We start from the raw sequence: 27,448 nt of genomic DNA, 5'->3' as shown, positions 1-27,448 counted from the left end.
TTAAGGTGAAATGTTTACTGCCATTAGTTTTTTTTTTTTTTACGGAACTGAGACTGATTTTGATTACTGGCATAAATTCTGTTTTAATGTTGTTGTTTTTTTTGTGTGTTTAATCTGTTTTTTTTTTTTTATTTTTTTCATTTTAGTTCGATGAAGAGTTCCTCAGCAGACAAGAGGCTCAGGCTCAGGTGGTTAAGTGTGAAGAACAAATAGCCGGACTCCAAGCCGAGTTACAGGCCTTCAGGTCCCAGGTATACAGCGCCACACAGTAATGTCTTTTTTTTTTTTTTTTTTTTTTTCCACTGCGGGATGCACGGTCTTTGAGAATACTGGATGTAATTCCAGCACAAACCTTGTAATTTTAGATAAGAGTTACAATTCAACTTTCTTTTCTTCATGAGATGTCCTTGTTATTTTTGGGCGGCGCTTTGGGGATGGTGGTGGGGGGGCTTGTCCACTGGAGCCTGCAGTTTGGTTTGACATGGAGGCTGCTCTGCTGGCTGGCTGACACTAAGTCTAATGAGAACACTGACCGGTCCTCCATGTTGGCCATTTCTAATTCTCCGATCTCTATCCCATAAGAGGAAATTGTTCTAAAAGCAATTTATTCTGACAACCCCTTCAGCCTCAACCAGCTACCCTCCCCCCTCCAATTACTCCAGAGAGTTACTCCCACACCCTGGCACTGCAAGATAACTACACACTCAGAGAGGGGGAGAGAATTTCCCTTTTTTTTTTCCTTGATAATTTTTCAATTTGAGAGCGCAAACACCGAGTGAATACTCAAATAGTACCTTGGTTTAGATGGCGATGGTATGTTTAGTCAGTGGTGGCACACAAACATTCTCACTCTGAGCCAATGTCTGCGTCCGTTCACATCTTTTGCCCTCCTCCACACACTCGCTCTGCATGCCCGTGAACTCGGTGAAAGGCTTTTCTTTTCTGTAGAGGCGTCGGTAGAGTGAGGGCCCCTTGGCTGACCTTTTAGAGTGCATCTTTAATATAAAAATTGCACAGTACACGGATCAATAAGCCATTTGCTCCCTGTGATACAATTTACAAAGCTTGTAGGCGCCGTAATGACATTAGATTTTTAACTTTGGCGAAATAAGAGTCATTGTAAGGTGTTTTCCAAACAGAATCAGGACCGTTTAATAGCGTTTTGCTTTACATAAGCCACTTCTGTCATCTGTAGCAGTGGTTATGAGAAGGGAGATTGGGCCCTGCACACTTGATGTATTCTGTTGCTTGTCTGCTTTCATTTTTTTTTCTCCTCCACTTGTTTCTGTACTTTTTGTTTTGAGTGATGTGAATTCCCTGTTGATTGCAGCGTTTAACACGCTGTAAAAATAAAACGTGAAAATCAGCAAAATTGAGACCAACTCCTGGTTCGGCATACTTGGCTGAAGACACATTTGTGCGACTTTTTTAAAATTTCATGTTATCCGTTTGTGGGCTTCGTTTTGAAGCAAAGCACCTTTAACGAGTTATTTTATTCCAAGATTAGGATTGCAGTGGTTGCAAAACCACCTCTACTAATGATTACTTTCAAAAGCATGACATGTCCAGGTTTTAGCAGATTTGTATTTGTTTCCGGGCTAAATAGTTTTGATTTTTAGTTGAAAAAGATTTTCTGTTGTAAAACGATACGACAGTTTTTCTAGTGGTTTCTACAGATGATCTCAGCAGCTCGTTTTTTGACGTTGTATTTGGCAAATACGAAGTCTCGGCTTCCTTTCTTGTTTTCTGAAAACTAATTTTTGTTAAACACTTCGATATGAACCTGTAATTTATGCATTTGATTTATGCAGTGTTCCTTTCCCCGTATCGGTGTGTTTTTACCTCTTTTTTTTTTTTGTGCCTGTTCAGTTTGGGTCAGTGCCTGTCAGTGGGACCTCAGCCACGGCTGGAACGCCATCCCCGCACCCCGCATTCGCATCCTTACCTCCAAGCTCCGGTGGCGAATCAGGGGTGCCGGCTCCCCCGCCTCCTCCTCCTCCGCCTCCACCTCCGCCTCCTCTACCTGGATGTCCTACTGCACCACCTCCACCTGGAATACCTCCGTTTCTAGCCCCGCCTCCACCTCCTCTAACCTCCGGAGGTGGTTTCGGTTCCCCCACCCACCACACGCTGCCTTTTGGCCTCAGGCCGAAGAAGGAATTCAAGCCTGAGACTTCAATGAAGCGCCTCAACTGGTCAAAGGTTAGAGTCTGTGTAGCATTTCAGATATTCTCCCAATTTTATGTTTACACACCCTGCTTTGGACGTTGGTTTACAAAAACTTTCGGAAACACAAATCCAGGCCACACTTTGTTAAAAGCTACTCTCCTTGCTCTTGTACCTACTTCATGCTGTTTTTGGCAGCGTCCAAACAGTGCAGATGTTTTTCAGAAACGAAACATATTTTTTTCCTACATGCCAAGCCAGTGATAATTGAAAATAACAGATGATCGGATGCTTTTGTCAGAGCAGCTCTCTTGGTACCCCTGCAGATGTTTTTCCCTCTTTTGAGCAATATTGGTTGATACCATAAGTGGTGTTAGTTTGTAATTTGATAAATAATTTACCTCCAGATTTGCATCAGTGCAGGTGTTCAGCAAACTAAAACATCTGCTTGAAATTTTAGTGAGCGAAATGACAAGTGGTCCAACTGTTGGAGACCTCAACATGTGGCCAGGTTTGGGACAAAGATGTTCTGGAAGTTTTTTTTAATAAGTTTCCGAACTTCTGCTTTTGCCAGCAAAGCAACATTTCAAAAGCAGAACTAGCACGCTTTAGGTATGCACTGTTTTCATAACAGCAGTGAGGCTCAGGGGAAGAGTTTATTACTGACTTACGATATAATCATTATTAGTCTACCTACATGATCTATATCATTTATTGCTGTATACCTAAATTTAACATTATTATAGCATATTGCGGTGTTAAAATTAGTTTCATGCAATTTGCTTTACTCTTACATTGCAGATACATTTCATCTGGTCACAGCTTTCTGTTCGTATCGTGCTGTATTCTCCCGTTTAATGTTGCCGAGTTTTTGTTAATGTTACTAGTCAGAAATTTTGCCCTTCTGCCATTAATCTGTGGTGCCATCTCAACTAGAATTTACCTGGCTTTAGACCTCATTTAGAAATGCTGTGTGTGCACGTTCCGCCTGGTCAGCATTCATTCATGACATGCTGGACTTCGTCTTGGCTACCAACAAACATGCAACCACTGTTTTCAAAATGTTTTTTTTAGATCAAGGGTTTGCCCACCGTGAGACACAGCGGATTATCATCCATATTCTTAGAGCTGTCTCAGAAGAAAAGGTTTTATGCAAGAGCCCCATTGTAAATTGTTTTTGCCTAATTTACACAAATTGCGCCGTGTTATTTAGAAGGGTGACTACTGTTGCTTCTGATTGCTCTGATGAAGTGGCTCTATCAGTTATTCTATGTCTCCTGATTGCAGCTGCAACTTTGGTTTTACTTGAATTGTGTTTCTGTCTTTAAGATTATTTCTCTCCTTGTTTTTTTTTATTTTTTTATATCCTGTTGAGGTGAATAATCTCGCGAAAGGGTCTCAGAACGTCATTCAACAGTAAAGTTTATACAATTATTGAGGTGTGAGATGGCAGTAGTTCTTTATCGTTTCAGCGATTGCACCTTTTTCTAAGCTATTTGTCAGGGGCTTCACTCCTTTTACATTAAGCATTTTCTTTACTCTGTTTTTCATTGGTTTTCTAAAGTTATCAAAGAAAAACAAGTATTGCAACTTCTTTATGATAAAAGTAAAATGCATAATTTTGAATCAATAGCTGAGTGGTTTTACGCTGAGTTGTTTGACTTGATAACTCTTAAAGATGAGCAGAGAAATTATTTTAGTCGCAGTGAAGGTTTAAACTGTGAGCGAAACTTCTTTGGACATCCCGGTAAGTTTGTGTTACCATCTTTATATAAAGATGATTATTTCTGAGTTAGCTGCTAATACCAAGCCTTCAGTGATTGGCTGAAAAGGCTCAACGCTCCCTGAAAGCAGACTGAGACCTTCCCTCAGGCAATGCTTGGTAAATTAGAGCGCAGACTACTTTACTGTTTATTTTCTAACGTTTGGGTCATCACACTTCATAATGCAGCTCCTCTGTTTGATTTCTGATCATGATCGCGCATGAGCTCTGCCGGTTAATGTTGAGATGTGACCTTGTGCTTTCAGATTCGTCCACAGGAAATGTCAGAAGATTGTTTCTGGGTGTTGGCTGACGAGGACCAGTACGCCAAACCAGAACTACTCAGTAGAGTTGCTCTTACCTTTGGTTCACAGAGAACAGGTCAGATTTTTTATTTATTTTTAATTTTTAACATGAATAGTAATTTTCCATCTGCATTGCTTCTGTGTTCTTCGCGTTGGCTATCCAGGAATATTTTAGCAACCTAATTATTTGCTTTAGGGAAAACTTTTCTGCAGCTGCCTTTCCTCTTCAGCTTAGATTGTTTTTTTTTTTTTTGGGGCGGTTAATGGCAGGTCTATTCGTTTGAGCAAGATCAGTGAACGCTTGTATAAAAATCACAGCTGGTTCAAGTAAAGGTGGAGCTCTTGAGCATGCTAAATGAACTGCGGTACAGATTTCTCTGCTTGATAAAACACCACACGGTTACATCCTCGTACATTAGTATGTCTGGTAAGGCCTGCAATATTCATGTATGAGATTGTTGGAGTGATTAAAGCCAGAGCAGGAGGTAGCTAGAGATTTTATCACTTTTGTCCTCCCCTGTGTTTGGTCTATTAGTCCCGTCACTGATGATTTATTCACGTCTTATGTTTTCTTTCTTGTCAGCGCCTTGGCTCACTTATGCCTGCTTGAATTATTCATCCAGGTGTTATCTACCTGTCACAACTCTATGCTGCTTCTCTCAAGGTGCCTAAAACCCACCAACGCACAGCTGCGGCGTAGTTTCTGACCGTCGAGCTGTTGAATAATACAGCCTGAACGCGATGGTAAACAGGCATGCAGGTGTCTTCCTGGGTGGGCAACAGAGGGGCGTCCGCTGGGAGAAAGTTGCCCTTTACAAGTAACTCTTTCAAGCCGTGTTCCACGTGTGTTCTGCTCAGAGTACAAGGACCGGTTACGGATCGAGGGGTTTAGAGTTGAATCAGCGATGTTACCCCTCTGAGCCAGCATAAGTGGGAGCTACGCAGCCGAGTTCAAAAGTAGGCGTGGAGAGCTCAGCTCGCGCTCACCGTTTCCACAACACCAGTTTTACTTATTCACACGCCAATCCGCACAGGGCGTGGGCAGCTGGAGGCAGTTTAAAAACAAGGTTTTTATCTTTGTTGCAATATCATAAAGGCTACTTTAAAAAAAAAAAAAACATTGTTTTTTATTTATTGGGATGATGACCCAGAGGGGTCAGATGTTTAAAAAATGTCTAACTTTGCTTATTATTAAATAATTAATTCACTATTATTTATAGTTAATTATCATAACAGGAATTCTCATGGTAATACATAAGAGCTAAAAATATTTGCAAACCCCAAAAAACGATTATTTTTGGTGAATTATTTTCTCCTTTTTTTGGGTCGATCAATCATCAATAAACATCAGTTTATTTCAAAATAATCACTGCAAAAACGGATCTAAAACTAAGCAAAATGTTTTTAAACATAGTGTTTTGGTCCTTGATTTGAACAGGTAAATAAGATCATCTGCCAATGGAATGAGTATTTTGACCCCTAAATTAAGATAATTACATCCTGCACTTGAAATAAGACGATAGAGATGAGTTGTTCCTATTTTAAGTGCAAACATCTTATTCTATTGGCTGTTTACCTTATTTACCTGCTCAAATCAAGGACAGATACACTAATTTTCAGAAAAATTTACTTATTTTTAGCTCCGATTTTGCAGTGTTGAATGCAGTACTTTGCAGTTCTGCAGTACCATTGCACTACTTTATGTAACCGGTGTTCTGAAGGAGTCTTTTGCAATAATAATAATAAGAAGAAAATAATAAGTTTTACTTTTAAAAGGAGTATTTGTGTTTTTGGCGATCTGGATGTTATAAATTCAGAAAATTGTTGGGATTAAATATTCAGGTTCAGATTGGCCCTCCCTTGCTAAAACCTTTTAGAACCTGCAAGTTATTTCAAAAGGATTTGATCTGAAACAAATGTACGTGATGACAATACATGTATCTGTCTGTTTGAGATATGAGGAACATGCTACTTTTTTAGGCTGGCCAGACATCTTTATTCGGCAAAAAGTGATACATCTGCTGAACTCGAGTAGAAATTTTATAATTGACTTTTCTTGTAGAAATCTTAATTTTTACATTATATTCCTCCCAAAACCGGAGCACTTTAGTTATTTTCTAAAACTTAAAAATAAAAATCTAACAGAGGTTCAAAGGGCTCTTTTCTTCTTTTTCATCACATGCAGTGATTCACAGAAAGACAATCTCACAGACTTGAATTTGTCTTGCTTGTTAAAGTAAAAACAAAAATACCTTGAACCTGGTAATTGTTCTACGCTCAGCTGAAGTAAGCAAAACTACCAGTGGACTGTTTTGTTTTAACATTTAATTTGCTGCAAACTTTAGATTTGGTAACATTTGAATAAAAAGACCAAACAAAAACCAAAGCAAATCATCAACTTAGCTTGAATTATATATGTATATATATTTTAAATCTTTCTCCTTTTTTTTCGGTCTCACTCCAGGCTGAAGGAGAAATATGACGACTGTGTCGTGCTGTCATATGCAGTTGAATTTGCATGCATATGTGCTTGTGGGCTTGTAGACTTATTAAAAATCCCCTTGTAGCATCATGTTTCATCTCACTTAAGAGCAGTAGCATCTGGATGAATATTAAACATTTAAAAAGGACACAGTAGTGACAGTTTTTGTCTTTAACAATTCATCTGCATCCGTGGGAACTTCTTTACTCGTTTGTGATGTTTGTTTTATGCTTCGGTTTTCCGAGTGACTTCCTGTCGTATCGTCAACAATAAGCTGAGTTTGATTTGTTGCAGGGATGTTTTTTGGCTGTTTTGACTGTTATTAACAGAAACATACGATTATGCATTTTTACCCATAATGCTTGATTGATGCATTGCTCGAATGCCACAGCGAATATCAACCCATTAAAGGAGCAAAATTCATGCTCAGAAATATTAACCCGGTTCACCCAAAGGTTGACAGTCTCTTTCGTTTCTTTAAAGTAATAATGCCAAGCTGGTTTCACATACCCTCAACTCCTGTCAAGCCCCCGCACTGTCAGTGAAGTTAACTGTGCACCCATTTAGGGTTGCACAATATATCACAATAACAATTGTTTGCAATAATAATATCGCCAAGCATTATTTGGAGTGCATAATTTGTTGATTATTATATTATCTGTCTGTAATTCACTCTTTGTATACCAATATTATGTTTATGCTGTTAGATCAAGTTTTACTGCAACAGGTGTCCATACCTGACACAGTCTAGTAAAGACTGATGACAAAGAAACGAGAGAGAAACGTGGATTTATTGGAACTAATACTGTCATCACATAATTTCCAAATATTACCCTGCATCCATCCATCCCCTATCCTTAATAGTGTGCCCAACCCTGAAAAACCACCAGAAGGGATGACAGCATCGTCCTAGGAACAAAAGCCAGCTTTGCACAGAAGGCTATGATACACAAATTGTGAAAGACTGGTTTTGCCAACTTTCCACGTATGACAAGATGACCAATGTGGTGTACTGCACCTACGGCAGAAAAATACAGTCAAAGTTGAGCTACTAAAAGAGGATTGTAAAGAGACGGCCAGGTTGCTTTGTCACTTTCCTTAGCAAGCAGGAGTTATCATTTTATCCCAACCTGCTGTACACTCATGGTGGACTGCTCTTTTCCACCCCAACAAAAGTTGGGAACAATGTAAAACTGTAGAAGTGGTTAAAAAAAAAGTGACATAAACAGCACAATTTCAGATAGCCATACAGAAGAACAGTAAATAAATCAAAATTAAGCATAGAAATAAGCACCTTACTAATTTCTATGATGCTCTTTCATGTTCCATGATTTCTTGTAAACATTTCCAACAGAAAGTAAGTAAAAACGCTGTAAAAATTCAGGTAACCCGAAGTCTGACTCGTTCTGACACTTAAACCATGAAGAAACTACAGAAAATCGTCTACTTTTGGTGCCATTTTATGAACCTGGCTGCAGCTGGTTTTTGGTGTAGGAGAGTCTGGACTGTCAGTGTCAAATCTTAATGAATGATTGGATTGTGTTACAAGGAATTTAATTGGATACTGTATAATTGGACATAAATCTGAATTGAACCCGTTTATCTTAAAGTGCCAGGAGATTTGTTTAACATTTAATTGTAAGTTTCTAAGTAGACACAACTGAAGAAATATTGCTGATTTATATAGTACGGAGCATAATCCGCTCTTATATATACTATAATACTGCTTGTATTTCACACGTACAAAATAACTATCACAAAACACAGAAAACTGTGTTTTCTTCATTTTTAACTATGTAGAAGGTTAATTGATAAACTACTTTAGAGGGCAAAGGCGCCGAAGTAAAAAGCCATGTTACACTTTACATTAGCAATACACAATATTGCCTAATTAAACAGAACAAGGCTGACTGTAAACATGTTAATATGCTCCCGTTTTTTTTTTTACACTAGGCTATAGTTAAAAAGTTTTCTTAAACATTAAGCAACGTTAAATGCTTGAAGGTCAAAATATTGTTTTAAAAACATTTCGCAGTTAAAAAAATCTACTTTGATAGAAATATCGAAAATAAACTAAATCAGTTAGATGTAAAATTAATATTTTATGGTGGACCATTTATAAAGCTAATAAAGGATAACAAGATGCAATAAAGAGGTGTTCAAAGGTGTGTAGACAAGAACAGGTTAGTCAAAGTATTTGTACAAGCAACTGAAGCGATGATGGAGATCATACAAAAAACAATCGTGATTAGTCTACTAATCTAAAGAATAATCGACAGATTAGTCGACAATAAAAATAATAGTTAGTTGCAGCCTTAACAGTTAGGCCATTAGGAATATTCAGTAGAACTTGACTCCATTCTTACGAGGTCATTTACAAACCAATTAAGGTCCGTTGGACCACATCTAAAAGTCACATGACTCTGGCATATAAGGACAAGAGGACGAGACCTATGCAGTCATAATCTTCAGCTGTTTGTTTGCTTCACTTCAACATCTTGTGGAAAATCTAGGGTCTGAATGTGTTTTCTGACTCTGCAGATTAGCTTTCTCTGCAGGGGAAATGCAGGATACCAACCCCAGACTGCTCTCTCAGGCCTGGGTGTGATAAAGGAGCATAAAACCATTTTTATGTCCGCTCAACACATCGGCCTAATTAAAAGTGAATGTCAACAGTTCACACAATGCCATGTGTATTGTTGAGTTTCTAACACTTGATAAAATAAATGTTTTGGTTTTCAGTTTCAAACTCTTGTAATAGGAAAATATAAGAAAACAATAGGAAAAGGGTGAATAAATAGAATTTGGTTTGATTAAATGTTATAAATTGTCTTATTATTTGACTTACACTTAATGTTTTACTATCCAGATAACTGTTTAATAGCATAAAGCTCTTAATCAGAGGGATTGAACTGATTGTTTGCATTTTAAGGCCATCTTGTTTTTACCATCTTTTTCAATCTACAGTACAAATTGCACAAATATTAGCACCAACTCTACTGGAATTTTATAATCTGGTGGCTTTTCACAAGATTGTGAGTCTTCACACAAATTACGAGATATTCAAGGTTTTCCAGCGAATGGCAAAGTGCAAAAAAAATTTAATATTTTGCTTTCAATGAGGCAGATGTTGGTTTAATTTCTTTAAGTGATGTTAAGGAGTGGTTCTCCAGAGAACGAGGAGAGAGGCTCCGGCACAGAGCGGAATGTCAATTTTGAGGAAGCGTGTTTCGTGGAAAACCTTTCGCTTGTCCTCCGTGTTGTCTTCTCCAGCGAACAAAACAGCTTTGAGGTGAGAAGCTACAGAGCTTCAGACGCGTCCCTCCTGTTCCTGGGAGCTTCTTTTCATTTCCTAAACAGACGATTCAAGTCGAGCCGCTCGTATCCCTGCTTCTCTAAATCTGTTGTTTTAATGTAACAAAGGAGAAGCTACCGCGAGACCTCAGAGCAGCAGGGATGTCTTGTTGAGCATTCCGGGGTGCATGCGACCTTTTGATGCACTTGACTGGCACTCAGACGACTTTTTGTTTTCCTTTTCTTGCATGGAGAGCTGTTTACTATTATTCGATTCTATGGAGGCTCATCACAATGGACAGTGCTGGATGTTAAAGTCAGTCTTAAATCATTAGCTTTAATGAGCTCTACACAATGAAAAGTATTTTGTTAGTTTGCCTATCGCTTCTAACCCGTTTAAAAATATATAATCCCTAAAAAACGATATCTTCAATGATGTTTGACCATCATGGCTGACTCTCCTGTGATCCGTACACAAATGCACCCTAACATCATTTACAACTTGCGCTTATTTAAGTATGCCTCTTTGTGATCTGAGCCAATGTGTGTTTTGACTACCACAGCCGTGGGCATTCATACGGTTAGGCTACGGTTTGTGGCAAAAATGTGCAAACCTCATGCTTTTTCCCCCTCCCTTTTTTATTGAAGTTATTTTATCAGCATCTCAAACGGATGCTCTGAAACTGACAGTAACTAGTTGCAGATAAAACGAGACACAGTGGGTTCATTTCAATAGACTGTGGAGCAGCTAGCCGTTTGTTTTCACTGTCCTGCTGTGCAGTGCTGACTCCCAAAGCCCAGTCAAATTAAATTATATTAAGCGCTGAAAAAAAAAAAATAGTAATACAAATTAAAAATTGTGGCCCGGCACAAGCCTATAGGATACAGTAGACTCTTATCACTCCGTGTTGTACTAGTTTAGTATATTATCTCCCTGGAATACGTCGGCAATCCTGGATATAACCTAGGACTGAAAGGATAAACATGTTGCTTTTGGCAGTTGTAAAGGATTTAATTACCTGTTTTTTATTAGGTACTGTTGTCGATGGGAGGGGAAAAAAAGGTGCATCCACACACTCAGCAGATGATGTGAGAAGGGCTAGCTCGTCCTAACCTTGGAGTAAACAAATCAACAAATGTTTGTACACTCGTGTAATTAGTGTCAATCAGTGCATAGTTAGCACTAGTTGATTTTAAAGTTCTTTAAAGCTGTTTTTTTTTTTTCCTCTCTCCTTTTTAATTAGCACATTAAGCACTGACTGGGTTTTTCAGACATCGCACTCTTTGTGGCGAAAAGTGACAGTCTAACTTCATAGCTGACAGCATCATTACATCCCATTTCTGCAGCTTTTTGTTAGGGTATTTTTTAAATTCAGCAGCACATATTGTTATTGTCATTTATTTATTTATTTATTTTTTTTTTTGAAAAATGTGGTTAATGAGCAATTATGTAGTCTGACATTAAATACAGCAGAGTCACAGTTTGTGTGCTGGGCTCGGAGCTGCTCCCGCCTTGTTGCACGTTTGCGTGGCTGAGCGGCTCATCAGAACAGAGCATCAAAAATCTCCTCTCACTTCGCATTTTAATTGATAGTTTTAATGGCAGGGTTATTTGGATATCCCTGAATTTATTTTAAAGGTTTCGCCTCACACAGTTAAGTAATTTTAAATCTAAAATAGTTTAATTAAACCAAAAAGTTGGTTTCTGATTGATTTTGATTCGGCATCTCCCCGGAGGATTAGACGACTACAATTTAACTTTTGCGATTGTCTCCAGGTCTTTGAGGTTAGCAGGCCTCCACACCATAGCCCTAATTTTTAGCTCCCACAGATGCGAATCTTGCATGCGGCCTTTGTTATGTTTTCCCATAACTAATAAAGATGCAGGAAATCATCTCGATTCTGCTGTGGCATACGCAGTGTAGTCTCACACAAAGCAAGTGAAATAGTCTGCGTATTCTCAGCAGCTAGCACCGGCTGGCAATTCCCTATGGAGTGCACGTCATAAAAGCAATAGAAAACTTTAGGCACAAGTGGCAGATGAGTTAAAAAGAAACCAGTTTCTAAAAAAGATTGTTTGAAATCCAGATATGCCAGGGGTGTGAATAATTTTGAGCTTGACTATGAGGGCTACGACCCCCAGGCTAGGAAAACTGTGCTTTTGTAGATTTATTGGCACATAATATTTTAGACATTTTATAGTCTCCAGATAACACTGGATGTCAAATCTTTGGTAATCCCAGGCCTTTTCCTGTTGAGATGTCAAATTGACATTTTTGAGACTTGTCTGGACAGAAATGGGAAAGACTGTTATCAGCCTTTTCCACAGAATCACTTGTTAATGCTTTGGTGATCTTCTGACCTTTCTTTAAGGACCGGCAGTTTTGTCGTCCCAAGGCTTTATTTTTGTCTTGTCAAACATGCTGTGGGATTTTATTATGGTAGCGTTGTCATTCGAAGTTGTTCAGAACCCAGAGGAAAAGTGACATTTGGTGGCCATGTTTAAAATGTTTAATCAAAACCTCAAGCCGTCCACTTTGAAACGTGGAGATATTTAGGCGTTACAGCTGAACAGTGACCTCACCCCCAAACACATTAACACAGCAGGAAAACATCACACTTTTGAAATGACCCTTCTTTGAATTTCGAAGAAGGCAATGGTAGCTGGAAAAACCTGTTTGTCTGAAGTACTCTCTAACTCAAAATTGAGTCAGGGAAGCCATATCCAACCCCGCTGTTCTTGTATACCTCTCTGCATTTTATTCCCCGTCTGCTCACTTGTAGCACAGCGGCGGCTTGTCCCGCGTAATCTGAAACAACAGCAGACTGGTGTCTGACTCTGCTTGATTTCTGTGAAAAATAAAACTTTTTTTATTTTATTTTCAAAGCAGCAGAAACACGGGGGAGGTGTGCGGTCGGTTCGCGTGTGGTGGAATGAATGTTGAGAATGGAGAGAGCTTCTCTATCACTTGTTTGACAAATCATTTGTGGAGCCATTTCAGTTAAATCAGATGCAACCAAAAAGCATCTAACCGATCCACTTGGAGATTTTTTTTTTTTTTGCACAGATGTGTGTTGGCCAGAGGCAATAGCCTTTTTTAAAGCCTCTTACAAGGAGAAGAGGTCTTTACTAGAGGAGCATTGGAAGCTACATCCCAATAATCCTAACTTCTAGGATAATGTTACTCCAACATGAGCCAGTTTCCATCCCATTCATGTTTGCGTGAACTGTTGGCCACTTTTGACCCTCATTCAGAATTAATTTCTTCACCGGCCTTGTGTTTCTGCTAACCCTGTGAAAGCCAAGGCAGTTCATGCCATTACAACCCCAGGCACGCAGTTCTATTTCTTCCTGCTTGTGTCCTGAGATGTTATCATTTCCCATGGCGTATAGCTGAAAGGTTATATTTGTTTATTTCACAAAGATTAAATCTTCCATCATGTGTGGAACATTTCCCCCCCCCCCCCATAAACTCAGATGAAGGAAATTAACTTTCATATGGCTGTTTACTGCAATGTTTTATACTTCCATTGTTGCTTGTCATGTTTCTTCTCTGACATGCTAAGTTCTTGCAATCGTCACAACGGGAGAAGTGTCTGTGCAGTGCGACAAGTCAAAGAGAGTCGGCCCGCTCCGGCCAAATGAGAGTCAAAATCAACTTGAGTGTCTAGAATTTCTATTTGGGATGTGCAAAATGTTGACAAACTTGGCTTGGCTCCTAAGATGAACAAAGGAAAATAAAAATCTAAATACTTTCAAAGTTTAGGTTACAAAGCAGCAGTGTACTAACCTGACAACAGCCAGCTGCATGTATCGCTCCGCCTAGCTCCACTCACATACATCTGGGACACGGCTCATTGAAAGTGATTTCCCCAACCAAATTTTTGGTCTGGCCAATCAGGACGCAGGGCGGGTGTTTCATGGCTGTGACGTAGTGGAGAAGCCACCGTGAGATTCCAACAACAATGGCGGCTCGCATCGAGGAAGCAAGCGTTAGCATTGATGCTGCTATTTCTTCCGTGTTGTCCAATCTATCTGATATTGTTTCATTAAAAGAACATCAAAGAACACCTCTGAAGGCTTTTGTTGGTGGAAACCATGTTTTCGCCCTTCTCCCGACCGGATTTGGCAAGTTTTGTTTTCCGGGGCGCGTCCGCGTACGCGCCCCGGCGTCGGTCTCATCAGCGTCACGGGTTAGCTTCGGTGTGACCGGTTAGCGCGAACCATATTGGGAGGCCTTTAGTCCTCGACGCGGTCGGCCCGGGATCGACTCCGACCCGCGGCGCTTTGCCGCCTGTCTTCCCCCCTCTTCTTAGCTTCGGTGTGACCACTACAGTGTTTCCCGCAGGAATTTGCTTATGCGAGGCGGACCGGCTCGCGGAGCGGAGCGGGGGGGGGGTGGACGACACGTTTTCCGCGGACCGGCTCGCAGGGTGGACGACACGTTTTCCGCGGCCGCCTCGCCAAGATAGCGCTGCGGGAAACCCTGCACTACAGCCGCAAACACATAAAAAAAAAAAAAAAAAAAAAGGTTGTTTTTTTTCCGGCGTCGGTCTCATCAGCGTCACGGGTTAGCTTTGGTGTGACTGGTTGAAATAGCACGTCAATGAAGATGACAGACAAGTGGCTTATCCAATCATATGCAAGGAGTTTTGATAAGACCCAGCCTTCAGTAAAGGCAATTCCTATCGCGGTGTCCCAGATGTATGTGAGTGGAGCTAGGCGGAGCGATACATGCAGCTGGCTGTTGTCAGGTTTGCAGTGTACATTTTAAATCTAAAATGAATGACACAAGCATCTCCCAAAAACAATTTAGACTGAGTATAAATTTTGAAAGAAAAATACTTTTTTATTTCCTTTAAGTCTTACTGAAAGTTTTTTTTTATACTTTTTGCTCTCGGAGCAGCTTTTTGCCTGTTTCCACTGCAGCCACCCCATGACCATTTATCTTTAATGAGCTCTTTGTCTTTAAGGTAGAAAGACCTACTTGTCATCACCCTAATCTTTAGTTTCCAGGTTAAAGTCGAGACTCTGGCTGGGCCACTCAAAATCAATAATTATGCTCCCAGTCCTAAGAAATGTGGAAACCTAAATTAGCCAGGGGAAGATTCATTTCAATAAAGTGTCTGTGCACACTTTGCAGTTATAGCTTCTTCAAGCTATAACTCACTAGGTTCCAGAGTGTGTTTATGGGAATTTTTCTAGAAGGTGTGATTATCGGATACTGATATTGAAGTAGCAGACTTGGCTCGCTGTCTTTACTCTAGTTCCATTAACCCTAACCTAAACATGTTCTGTAAAGTTGAGGTCAGGAATATGTTAATCAGTGGGGTTCTCCCACACCAAACTAGCCCATCCTTGCCTTAATGGACCTTGCGTTGGGCATTGGTGTTCTGTCATGTTGGGAGCATGAAAATGTCCACGATGTCTTCATAAACTGCTGCAATAGGAGATCATTTAGTGTAGTCAAGGGGCAAAGTTGGGACTCCTGTAAAACAGCCCTGCACCAAACGTTAAACATGGCATAATGTAGTTAGACAAGAGCTGTTCTCCACGCCGCTGGCCCACCCAGACTCAACCAATGGATTGCCCGACAGAGAGACAAGATTCAGAACTCCAGAAACCATGTGTCCACTGCTTTACAGTCCGGTAATGGCGTGCTTTACACCACTACAGCAGTTTGCATGGCGCTTGGCGTCACAGTGATCTTTAATGGATCTGGCTGCTCAGTGACAGAAACCCACAACATGGAACCACAATGTTTTCTGCACAGATCTTGAGCTAATCTGAGGACCACATGAAGTTTGGAGGTTTGTTGTTATTCCCTCAGCAGAAAGTTTTCGACCTGTTCGTTCTTTGTGCCTCAGGATCCACTGACCGCCGTGACCTCATATGGCCTACCGCCGTAATGACTCTGTTGTTGTTGTTCCCAATCGATTCCACTTTGTCATAATGGAGAGAGAAATTAAAACTAGACGCCGTGTTAATATTCAGATATTCCTCAATAGGGACATTTGTTTTTATAGTGACGGTAAAACACACAACGAAAGCGTTTATCAATGAAACAAAGTATGGCAATAGACAACCGAACTGGAATGAAGTGCAAATGAGGAGTTAGGCAAATTGACTACTTGCATGTAGAATGGAGGAGTGTTTTTGCCATTGAGTTGCTGAACCATTTTATTGACAAATTTTTTAGAGTTGCATTTTTAAGCATGCACCTTTGAACTTTTGATAGCTGCACACATCCAAAACAGTTCTCGTTTCCTTAAATCCAAGTGGGTAAATATTCCCATAGCTGATATTTATTACATTTGTCCTTTTCAAAAAAACACTTCTTAGAGTCTGTAAATAAAATGCTTTACATCTGAAAAGTCAAGGAACATTTTTTTTCCCTATAACCGCTGAAATGAAGTTGGGTAAAAGGTACCAGCGTATTAAGAATCTGTCAGACAATATTAGTACATTAATGCCTGTAATGATGGAAACCAATCTGTGGGATATTATGTTTCATTCAGATGAAGGCTAAATGGCTCTGACCTGTGATGCCTGACGTAATTACAGGACTGTCATCATCAGCTATTCAGTTTCATTAGAAACTGAAAGCGCTAATCTCTGCAGGAACATTAAGTCCTTTTCCACAAATCGACATAAATTCAGCAATTTTCTGTAATTACAATAAACTCTGTTGTTTTCTTTTGACAAGTCTGTTATGGCAAAGAAATACAAACTGAACCTAAACTGTCCAAGCTCATTCAATGGTTAGTTACACGTCTCTTTATTCAGTGTAGCGCTTAGTTTGTTTTCTCTTTGCTAACAAGCAAATCTGAATCAGCGCTCACTTCAGACATCACTAACATCTTTGTTCCCCATCTTTTGCTCTCTTTCTGCTTCTTTCTCTTTCTTGCCTCGCTTTTTTCTAATCCTGCTTTTGCGACTGAACTTCTGCTCGGCTGCATGATGTGCTTGATTTGGAACAGAAGCAAAAGGTGAGTTTTGTTTTTTTGAGCTATATTCAAATAACTTTTATTGTATGTTCTTAAATGCTAATGGTTTATTTTCTTGATTTGTCCATAATAATGAGAAATTTAAACACTGTATCATGAAGAAGGCCTCCTGAGATTCCTTTAACAAACCAACTTGGCACTAGTCCTATGTGGAAAGAAATAATAGTTTACTAAACCTAAGAACCGCTTGTCACACCTTTGGGAATGCGTCCTTTCTATCACTCTGGAAGAATTTTAACAACTCTTTGGAGAATTGTCTTAATTCAGCGACGTTGAAGGCCTTTCGTGCATGAATGGCTCGTTCAGCATCATGTCAATGCATCTTAAATGTATTTCAGACTTTTACTAATCTACTCTAAAACCTGCATTCTAAGTGTGTGACGAGTCATTTTAAGGTAGTCTTCAGATTATTTCCATCTTCACTGACATTGTTGTCTCAACCTGTTTCATCAGTCAACAGAATATTTTCACAAAAGTCCAGGGTATCATCAGGATGTTTTTTTTTTTTTTTGGCAAATGTGGACAGCTCTTTGTGTGTGTGAATTATTATTATTTTTTATTTTTTTGGTCAACACTGTTTTTCCCTTTGAAAGTCTCCTATGGATGCCAGTTTTGCCCAGTCTGTCTCTTTGATGAATCAATAATGCTGATCTTAATCATGGCATGTGAAGCTTTAAATGTTGTTCTTTAGGGACCCTCCAATGCTGATACATATCAATAAGTTTGTTTCTTATCTTTTTAAAATTTCTTTTAGATGCATCATATATTGGTTTTTAAAATCTTTTTTTCTACTCCATCATGTGAGTCAGGTCCATTTATGGGATCTCTTCATTCTGTAGGGGTAAAACTAATCAGATGTGGGTGTGGCTAGTGAATTAACCACAAAAGTGTGGTCAATCATGTTTGGGTCATGATTTAACAAGGGGAACAATTATATTTTATGCAATGGTTCAGGTCGGTTTGGATTAGAGCTGCACAATATTAGGAAGGCATGCAATATGCTACAATACTGGTCAATGTTGATATTCCAATATGGCTAGGAATTAATATGTAAATAGTTAAAAGGTGATACTGTTTTTCTGCTTTAGATTTATTTCAGACAGAGACTCCAGATAATGAGTATTTTATCCAGTTGGAGAAGAATCATTATTTCCATCTCAACAGGGTATTATTAAAAATGTTTTTTTTTTTTTGACAACATCCGTTTTGGCATTAAACCAATTTAGTTGTAGTTTCTTAGAGAACTGACAACCTTATCACCTCTTTACTTTCTTAAAAGGTTCATGCTGCATTAAACAATTAGTGTTGCCAAATATAGCTCAGACAGAGAGAGCCTGAGTCCATTGTAAGTTAACATTTGTTGTAATCCAAGCAGTTCTTTGCAATATCTTTATGACGTATAATGATATTATGATTAATGGTGTTATTTTCTTCTCACACTTTTTCTTTATTTGAAATATTCAGTCGTGCCAATTATTGCATGCACTTTACAATATCCCCACACCCTTTTTCTCAGTTGAAGCTTGAAATAAATTGCGATTTTCCTTCCGTCAATTTTGCTCGTCAAAATATGGCTGAGTGGTGAATTTATTGCTGCAGAGTTTGTAAAAAGAACAGCAATGTGAGAGCTGCCCTTTCCGTGGAACAGCTAATACATTTCCAATCATACAAAACCCACAAAGATTACTGAATGTGTTTTTCTTGTCAGGATGCAAGCATGATGCGGAAACCTGATCTAACTGAAAGCTAGAATCCAACAAAGAGTTCCTAAGAAATTATGTGATAGATCTGATTTTCCAAATCAAATATGTGATTATTTAATAACTAAGCAAACATCAGAATGTGCTCGACCTGAGTTTATGAAGTCATATTCTGTTTCTAAATCGACATTTTAGGATGTCTTGCTGCATGCGTATGTTTTCTGAAATTTACAAATTCCAATTAAATCTATTAATAAGTACCCTGATGACATAGATGAAGCCACAAGGGAAAAAAATGTGGAAAAAAACTAAGCACACCTCAAAACCTTAGATGCACACAGAATATGTTAATATGTCAGAATATGTTAAACTCCTAAAAGGAAGGGTAAACTTAACCATGAACTCACATGTGAGGGCTTAATAACAAAAATATTTTCTTTAGTTATTTTTTAGTACATTGTTAAAACAGAAGATAAACGTTCGGTGCTAGTAATTTATTTTTGTTCTGTGACACAATTTCCTCTATTCCAATGGATTATAGCTAACCTGCCCACTTAAATCAAGCATGCCTAGCTTCCTCAGCTTGCCTAGCTACTGTTTATGCAGGAAGTGCTTGAACAGAAGGAAATAAATGGCACCCGGCTCAAGAGTTCTTCAAAAAAGAGGCTGAAACACATAACATGACAATAACAACATGCTTTAAGGCGATTGTAGGCTGCCTTCTATCAGACAAAATAAGCTGCAAAGTTACAAAACAAGAAACGATATCTAAGAATTTATAATTAAATGGATTTAGTGACTAAATGGGGTTTTAATTGATGTCATTTGACTGGATTTTCTAAACTCATATGCTGTCTCTGGTTCATGCAGTGTTAAATGTGTTTTCTGAAATTTTCTAAATTCCAATTATAGTAACGGCAGAGATGAAACCGCAATGAAAAAGTTTCTGCAAACAAAAATGCCTTAAATCCTTAGATGCATAAAGAAAACGTTTAAACACGTGGTGTCCTTTTAGAACTGCGTTTTGTACAATAAACTTGATAAATCCCATTTAAAGGTGACAGATGTTCCACAGTAAGTTTATTGCGTGGCAGTGACTTTGCTCTTATGTCTGTCCCTTTTGATAACTATTAAATAAGTTAAACTGTTTTGCTGTTCTGTGGCTAAAGCTACACTTTTAAGCATTTGGTGCTTCTTAAAAAAAGTTATATTTGTCCAAATTTTAATTCCATATCCTGTTTTAGGTGCATTTTTAAATACTCTGAAGTTAAAGAAGAGGAACACAAGTCTAAAGAGTTGAGATGAGCTGGTTAATTAGTCCGGCCATCTGCTCGGGTAGCAAGCCTGCAGTCTGCCATTGTCACGCTGCCCCCACCAATTCATGAGCGTTAACACATTGATCACAAAGATCTAGGTCTGGGCATAAAAGACAGTGAAGCTAATCCAAGTTGCTGAATTAATTTGTAGAATTTTAATGCCTGGCACTTGAAACATCACAGCAGTCATTTTCCATTGCGACATTGCACACTATGAAATAATTGCAGTTATCTATATATTATTATTGTGCAACTACTTGAAAATAAGGGGAAAATCATACTAGCTTTCTTTTAGCCAGCTGAGTAGCAGTGCTCACCAACAGGGGTGGTGTAGCTTCTTTGTGGGACCATGTGATATAGGGAGATCTCCATCTGTTTGTGCTTCATACAGCTGGAGAAAACACTGATCAATCCGCCACTTTCTCATCATCTAATTTAAAGAAATGTGCACTGTTACAGTGCACATTTCACTACAGTGTAGTGGTGCAGGGAAAGCACACAACCCATATGTGGAGGCATTGGTCATCAACATGGCTTACCCGGGTTCGAGTCCGGCTTGTGGACCTTTGCCGAATGTCGTCTCCCTCTCTCAGACCCCTTCCTGTCAGCCTACTTTCATTATAAAATAACCCCACTTTACTCTGTAGAAACCATATAATAGAAAATCCTGGCATTTTAAAATGATAACTTTTTATAACTTTGGTGTAACTCAACACATTAACCTGGCTCATCCCTAGTAGGAACATTTTTTTTTTTAACAAAAATTACAAATGCAAACAAAGTTTCATTCGTAGTCTCTGCCATGCCTAAAACTATCAATAAATATCCGAAAAGACTAACTAAAATAGTGCTTTGATGTACGTGCAATTAGTCCCCGATCACCACTGGATTCCGGGCTGTAGAGGTTTGTTGTTGCTGAACCCTCAAACAGGATGAGAAACCAGCAGCCATGAAGGGTACCAGATGATGGACAAGAAAGGCAGCAACAGTTCACAGCACCTTCAGAGCTCTGGATGTTTTTCATTTAATTTTCAAAAGGATTTTCAGCAGGTCTCACAGTTAGCAGGCTCTAGCACAAAGGTCAGAGCATTAGCTGCTTGGCAGGATTACAGTTTAAACCTAGGCACATCTCTGTTCACACTTGATCTTTTTTTTGAACATGTGATAGTGTAATCAAAATCAGCTTCACCTAGATATTCGTGTGCACACAACACGCTGCACGTCTGGCTACTAACTAATGCAGATTAATCTGCCAAATCGAACCAATTACAGCTTTAATCCACTTCCACCCTCATATTTATCTGAATATTCTGGAACAGTGAGGCGGATGATCAGGGATTTCCATCCGGGTGAAGCAATTAGGCTGTCCTCTTGTCTGCTCTCCATGAATCTTGCCTTCAGCAGGTTGACCTCATGGAGCGAGGTTACTGTACTTCAAAATAAAAGCACAGCAAAACTAAAACACTGTTCCTGTCAGCCAGGCTTCACCTTAGTGAGGGAGATGCTTTCTAGTACACAGACACACACAGAGTCAGACATCAGCTGTTGTGCAATATAAACACTGGTTATCATTGTATGGCCTCCAAGATGCTGTGTGAGAAGACAGGACTGCAGATATAAACAACAGCAGTAAAATAGCGTCGCTATTCCTGTGCGTTTGGCGTTTTCACCGGGTGAAATGCAAGCACCAGAGCAGTACTTAGAAAGCAATCACAGCAGGTTGGATTTATGTGGCGAGAAGATGCAGTGGCTCAAAGAAGTGGCCCCTCCATTGTTTGCTTTAAGTTTATAGATCAATAACTAGATAAACCTGTTCCCTGTACGGATATGGCATTAGTTTTATCCTCGCAAACATTGTAATCCTAAATTAGACTTTAGCTGATTGGGCCCACTGCTCCTCTTGGCTATGTTTGTTGTTTTTTTTTTTTTTTGTACTACAGGACTTATTACTTATTGCCGTTATGTTTATTAATGGCTTGCAAAATAATTGAAAGTCGATCTTTGCTTTGAGATGAGGTGGCGTTAATTATAAATCACGATATAAGAGATTAAGAGCTCGGAATCAGCTGTTAAAACAAGGGAGCTTTACAGGTTTCCCCCCTTTTTTCCGTGGAGTTTCTGGATATAATTTACCGTATAGTGTTAATGCTTCTAAGGCTCTCAGGATCAATAGACCCCGTTAAAGAGAAAGCTGGGTAACGACGAGTTTGTTCCTCACGACTGGCACACTGTAAGAGATAATTAGACAGCCCATTTCCATATAAATATAATGACCTAGGAAGACGCTGTGTTTGTGTGGGCTCCGTCGGTCTGCACGATGGGTATTTGCAGGATACCTGATGGAAGAGGAGGCGTGTGTGTGTGTGTGGGAGAGGTTAAGCTCCTACGGGTTGTTTTGGGAGGCAGAGGCTCCCAGGTGGAGTTAAAGTCCGCGGTCAGAGCCGACAGCTTTTGCATGACTTGTCAAACTATGTGACACATTAAAGAGCCGCGATCATTCAAAAGCCGTGCTTCAGCGCCGCCGACCTTAACTACAATAACCCTCAGAATACATTTAAATTGGGCCCACTTAACATATCCACTTAACATACCCGCGGTGGATAATGGGTCTCTCAAATGCGAGGTGGGGATATTTCTCAGAAATGCGCGAGCTTTTGTCGTCCGCCGCGCGGAGAACTTGATAAGCTTTTAAATTACAATGAGACAAAAGCAGCTGAGGAGGTTGGTGGACACTATCGTGGGAATTATAAGATTGAACTCTAGAGAAGGTGGCGATGAAATGACAGGGGGGGGGAATAAAAAGTGGTAGTAGGTGGCCTTGTTTAAACTAAATAGCTCCAAGCGGCTTTAGAAAGTCAGGTCATTACATTCTCATTCATCCTCAATTTGTCTTAAGTACAGAATCCTAAATCACCTTATTACTTTCCTCATTTCTGCTGGGTTTTATACAGATAAAATGTAATGTATATGTACGCACAGGAGGGGTGTGAAATGCGGCCAGATTACCGAGGTTAGGAGATAGAATTAGTCTCTAAAAGGACCCTAAAACACTGCAAATGCAGTTTGTTATGAGGCACTCTGAGTAGCTGAGGAGAGCAGCAGGATGTCTGTCTCACGCCGCCTTGCAGTTAGTATTTCTTTCCACGGTTACATATCGGCTCTGATCAAATGGACTTTCTCTCCCCCCGGAGTCTGTCTTTTTCTTCTTTTTTTTTTTTTTTTTTTTCACTTCATGCTTTTTGCTTTGACATGCTGAAGAGCACCATTAGTTCTGTAATGAGTTTGTGTGTGTGTGTGGCTTCAGAAAATCTGTGCCATTATGACACATATCATCAAATGCAAAAAAAAAAAAAAATCAAAAAAAAAATCATTAAAGGCTTTTCATGTCGATGCTGAAAAGGAAGGTCTGATCACGTACGGCGCACACTGCAAACATGGCAGTCTTTAAATGACGTCCATCCCATTATTTTCCTATTCCGCATATATTAAAATGTGTACATAACACAGCCATGCCAAATGGCTTTTATGTTGCTTTGACAGCACTTCTGTGGGCCCTACACACCAATTACTTGCACCTTTTTTTTTTACATTGTCTTGAAATGCTCCAGAATGTCACCCAGTTCTCCACAAACTCTGTCCTCACAAGCTGCTCTCTTCCATTTTCTTTTCTTTTTTTGTTTTCACCCCCTGCGTTGTTAACCTTGTCATTTCCCCCCCACCCGTATTTTTTATTTTTTTTTACTCCTATATTGTCTCTCTTTTTTTTTTCTTGTTCCGCCTCAGTGTTTCAGGCATCAGCACTTCAATTTGATCTCGCTTTGTTTTTCTGTGTCCTCGTATCACGCAGGTAATGGGCGGGCTCGTTAAAAACATATTTGCCTTTGCGACTTTATGTTTTGCTGTGATTTATTCTTTTTTTTTTTTCACGTGCACATGCAGGTTTGTCTGCGGTGTGTGTGTGTGTGTGTGTGTGTGTGTGTGGGGGGGGGGTGTCAAAGGGGTTAGGCGTAGACATGTTTTCAGGAGCATGAGGAGAAAAGCAAAAAAAAAAAAAAAAAATGGAACAAATGACTTGAGTGATGAATGATTTAGGCTGTCATCAGTCCCCTGAATGACTTGGGAAATGTTAGGGTGGGCTTAACAACTGTTGAGATCAAACTGGTGCTGTCGCTGTGAAGAGAAATGGAGATAACAATGCTTCAAACCTGATATGACAGCTGCCTTCATAATACTCATTTAGCGTATACACATACAAACATATTAAGAGGGCAACGGCACATCTCCCGGAGTCCTATAGAGGGCACTATTCCACTGAGAATAAAGGTCCTGGTGATATTCATGCCCACAGGCCAATACACACTGATTAACAACCTTCTAATCAGTCATGAATCTTATTGTGTTGTTGAACTTCAGTCAAGATTTGCAAATGCACTTTTTAAAAGAGTATACTTACTTGTTCTCTCTGTGGGATAGATTTCTTCTCTTTTTAAAAAAAAAACCTCCAGAAATGACTGTGATGTTGAAGATGTTAACGCTCACACAGAAGTAGTTTTTCGTGATCTTGGTGCAGCAGGAATAAATGGAGAAAGGAGGGAGGGGGAAAAAAAAAGCCTAATGAAGTCTGTTAATTTGCTGCTATCAGAATGAAAGTCTCAGACTAATTATGGCCCTGGGTCATCTAGTCTTGATCACAGGGAGAGGTGGCCCTGCATGGTTCACTTTGATTAGCTCACTCACAACAGAGCTCCTTCACTTCATTACTCTGATCTACCTCGCTGTCTCACTTTTGCTGGTGGTAGCACAGCTGACGGGGTGGGGGGGTGGAGGGGGGCTGGGGATGCTCCATGTGCAAATAGACAATTGCAGCTGCTCTCGCCCTTGCTCTGCGATGCCAATGCCGAGTTGTGTTTTTACGATAAGGCAGGGAGGAGACGTTAGGGCAGGTATGTAGAGCTCAAACAGCACGTGGACGTCTGTTTGATGTCTCCTGTGCTTTCTTGTACTTCCTGTCAGGCTGACTGAAGTTCAAGGCTTAGTGGAATTTGAACCATACAGCGAGTCAACAGTCAAATTGCGCAGCCTGTCTGACTATTCTTCTCCACTCTGTTGACTGTAGACCTGACAGATTTGTCGGAGCGCTGGATTTGTTCACTTGCTGCAAGCAGCCCCCTTCTGTGCATCTGATGTCTAGTGGTGAATTTTGCTGCAGGCAACAGTGTGTGTGTAAAATATGAATACATGTGTGTGTATTCCAGTTAAAGTTCATGTTATGGGGATCTGCTCACAGCCTAATTATAAAGAGGACCTATATAATCTATCTATCTATATATATATATATATATATATATATATATATATATATATATATATATATATATATATATATATATATATATATATATATATATATATATATACCGGTATATATTAGTATTTGATAAAGGCAGGCTGTGATTCTGTCCATATACCTCTGTAATGGCCTTTGAAAGTACTGCTATGTGTCTGAGTGTGCATGTGGACGTTTGCTGATTCAATTGTGAGGCCTTCTAAATTAACCCTGCTACAGAACCCCCCTTAATAGCAGTGATTTAAACCTTACCTGCATGACTGCCTTGATTGGTTGTTAGAACCAACGCAGTGATTTAATTAGCCTTTGAAGGCAGCTGCCCTCTCAACTTTCCCTTAGCTGTGTGCTTGTCTGCCTTTTAAGGCAGACACAGTTGTCACAATATATTTCTTTAGATAAATGAAGCCTAATCAAAAAAAGTAAGCGATCTAAATATCAACTGCAGCCCAAATATGCAGATACATATACATAGACAAACACAACTTTGACTCTTTGCCTCAAAAATACATATGACCAATTTGACCCTAATGCTGGGCTGATGCTAATGCCGAAGGCAGCGCCCGCTGGCTTTTGTTTCCAACAGTGTTGATAAGATGCAGATTGTCAATATTTAAACTAGAAGAAAAGTGACGTCACATGCGTTTGCCTTTGCTTTAATGTCACCTTTTAACAGAAACTGTTACATCTTGTCTTCTGTGAATCGAAAATAAGCTACAGTTTCTGTTATTCTCCCAAATTTTCTAACTAGCTAAAAAAATATCTTGCTCAACCTCTTAAGCATTTCATAGTGGATTTGTAAAGGAGTTTTGAATTTCAGGCGTCTAAATGTGTTAGCGTTTATAAGTCGGTGCTCAATGAAGCAATATTTTCCCTTTCTTTAACACACAACTATGGAGTGGACTACTTTTATGAGATGCTGAGGGTAGGATAACCTAGAGCAGGAGTTCCTAAAGTGGGGGTTGGGAGATGATTTGATGCTGATGTGCTAAAAAGATCTAGCATCTCCTTTATATATGAAACTGATAAAGTATAACTTTACAAGATGTTTCACATTTCTCATTTTAACATAGAGGGGAGGCTGCAGTTTTTTGTTAGAGTTCTTACAACAATATCACTTTATTCTGTTCATTTTACAACTTTATTCTCATGATTTCCAAAAAGAAAAAACTCCCACTCTTCGAAAATGGGGCTGCCAGTCTCTGGCACTGTTATTTGGTGGGTCGCAGGCTGAAAAGATTGGGAAGCCCTGAACTAGAGTATAAATATCAATTTCTGGTATTTAAACAAACTTTCAACAAAAATTAAATGTGATCTAGTTGCTTTCGTATAAAACAGTTTATTTATTTTTAAATAAATTTACTCCAGGTACTGTTGTTTAGGTTCCTAGAAACGGACAATGAGAAGGCTGAAAACAATTAAAGCTTGTCTGGGAGATTCAGTTCTGCTGAAATAATCTATTCCCCGCACAGCTGGACAGGCGGATTCTACAATCAGCCCAAAATTTGTAATCATTAATCGTGAAATGCTTTTTTTTTTTATCTTTGAACCCACGTTTCCCAGTTAAAAATTTAAAAGGTGATACTGTTCTTGACAGGTTTGTGTTTCCGCCCCCCCAAAAGAACCAAAGTCTTCTCAAAATTGAGTCATGTTCACTTGAACCTGACAGATAACGCAGTCTGTCTCTCAAACACTGTTTGAACTCATCTTGTTTATTTATTTTTCATCACTGATATGAAAGGCTGGAAGCTCAATGGGCTGGACATGAAGAAATAAAGCTGAAAATATCAAAGTTTTCCATTTTTATTCTTGTTAACCAGATGTAGTTGTGACTGATGAGTGGGAGAAAACCACCCGAGAGGATTGGTCATTCCCGGTTTTAGGTATTGTTTGTAAAATAGGATGAGGTTAAAGTACCGCCCTTGGACGTTTGCTCTGTAAACTTTATATGTTTCATATTAACATTATTATGGGACTGAGTACTTTCATGTAAAAAGTAGAGGCATCTGCAAACATTTCTGGCTACGAATAGAGAAAGCATCAAACAAGAGTGAATGCATAAAGCACAGGC

The 27,448-nt window shown here is 39.4% G+C and overlaps 1 protein-coding gene across 6 annotated transcripts in view; it reads left to right on the top strand.

Moving 5' to 3' along the window:
- The window catches only part of LOC105933805 (protein diaphanous homolog 3), a gene marked incomplete at its 5' end in the record, with an annotated part of 217,759 nt that overhangs the window by 32,729 nt on the left and 157,582 nt on the right, over nucleotides 1–27,448 (top strand). For 3 of the 6 annotated variants that reach the window (XM_036136075.1, XM_036136078.1, XM_036136072.1), the window contains 4 exon segments: nucleotides 147–251; nucleotides 1,870–2,202; nucleotides 4,195–4,309; nucleotides 16,991–16,999. In XM_036136075.1, the coding sequence (XP_035991968.1) occupies nucleotides 147–251; nucleotides 1,870–2,202; nucleotides 4,195–4,309; nucleotides 16,991–16,999 (562 nt within the window). 6 annotated transcript variants of the gene reach the window in all.

Source organism: Fundulus heteroclitus, chromosome 4 (genome assembly GCF_011125445.2).
Source record: "Fundulus heteroclitus isolate FHET01 chromosome 4, MU-UCD_Fhet_4.1, whole genome shotgun sequence".
In the NCBI taxonomy this organism is placed as follows: Eukaryota; Metazoa; Chordata; class Actinopteri; order Cyprinodontiformes; family Fundulidae; genus Fundulus; species Fundulus heteroclitus.
The sequence above is the reverse complement of the archived record's forward strand: the minus strand, read 5'-3'. Positions and strand labels throughout refer to the sequence as shown.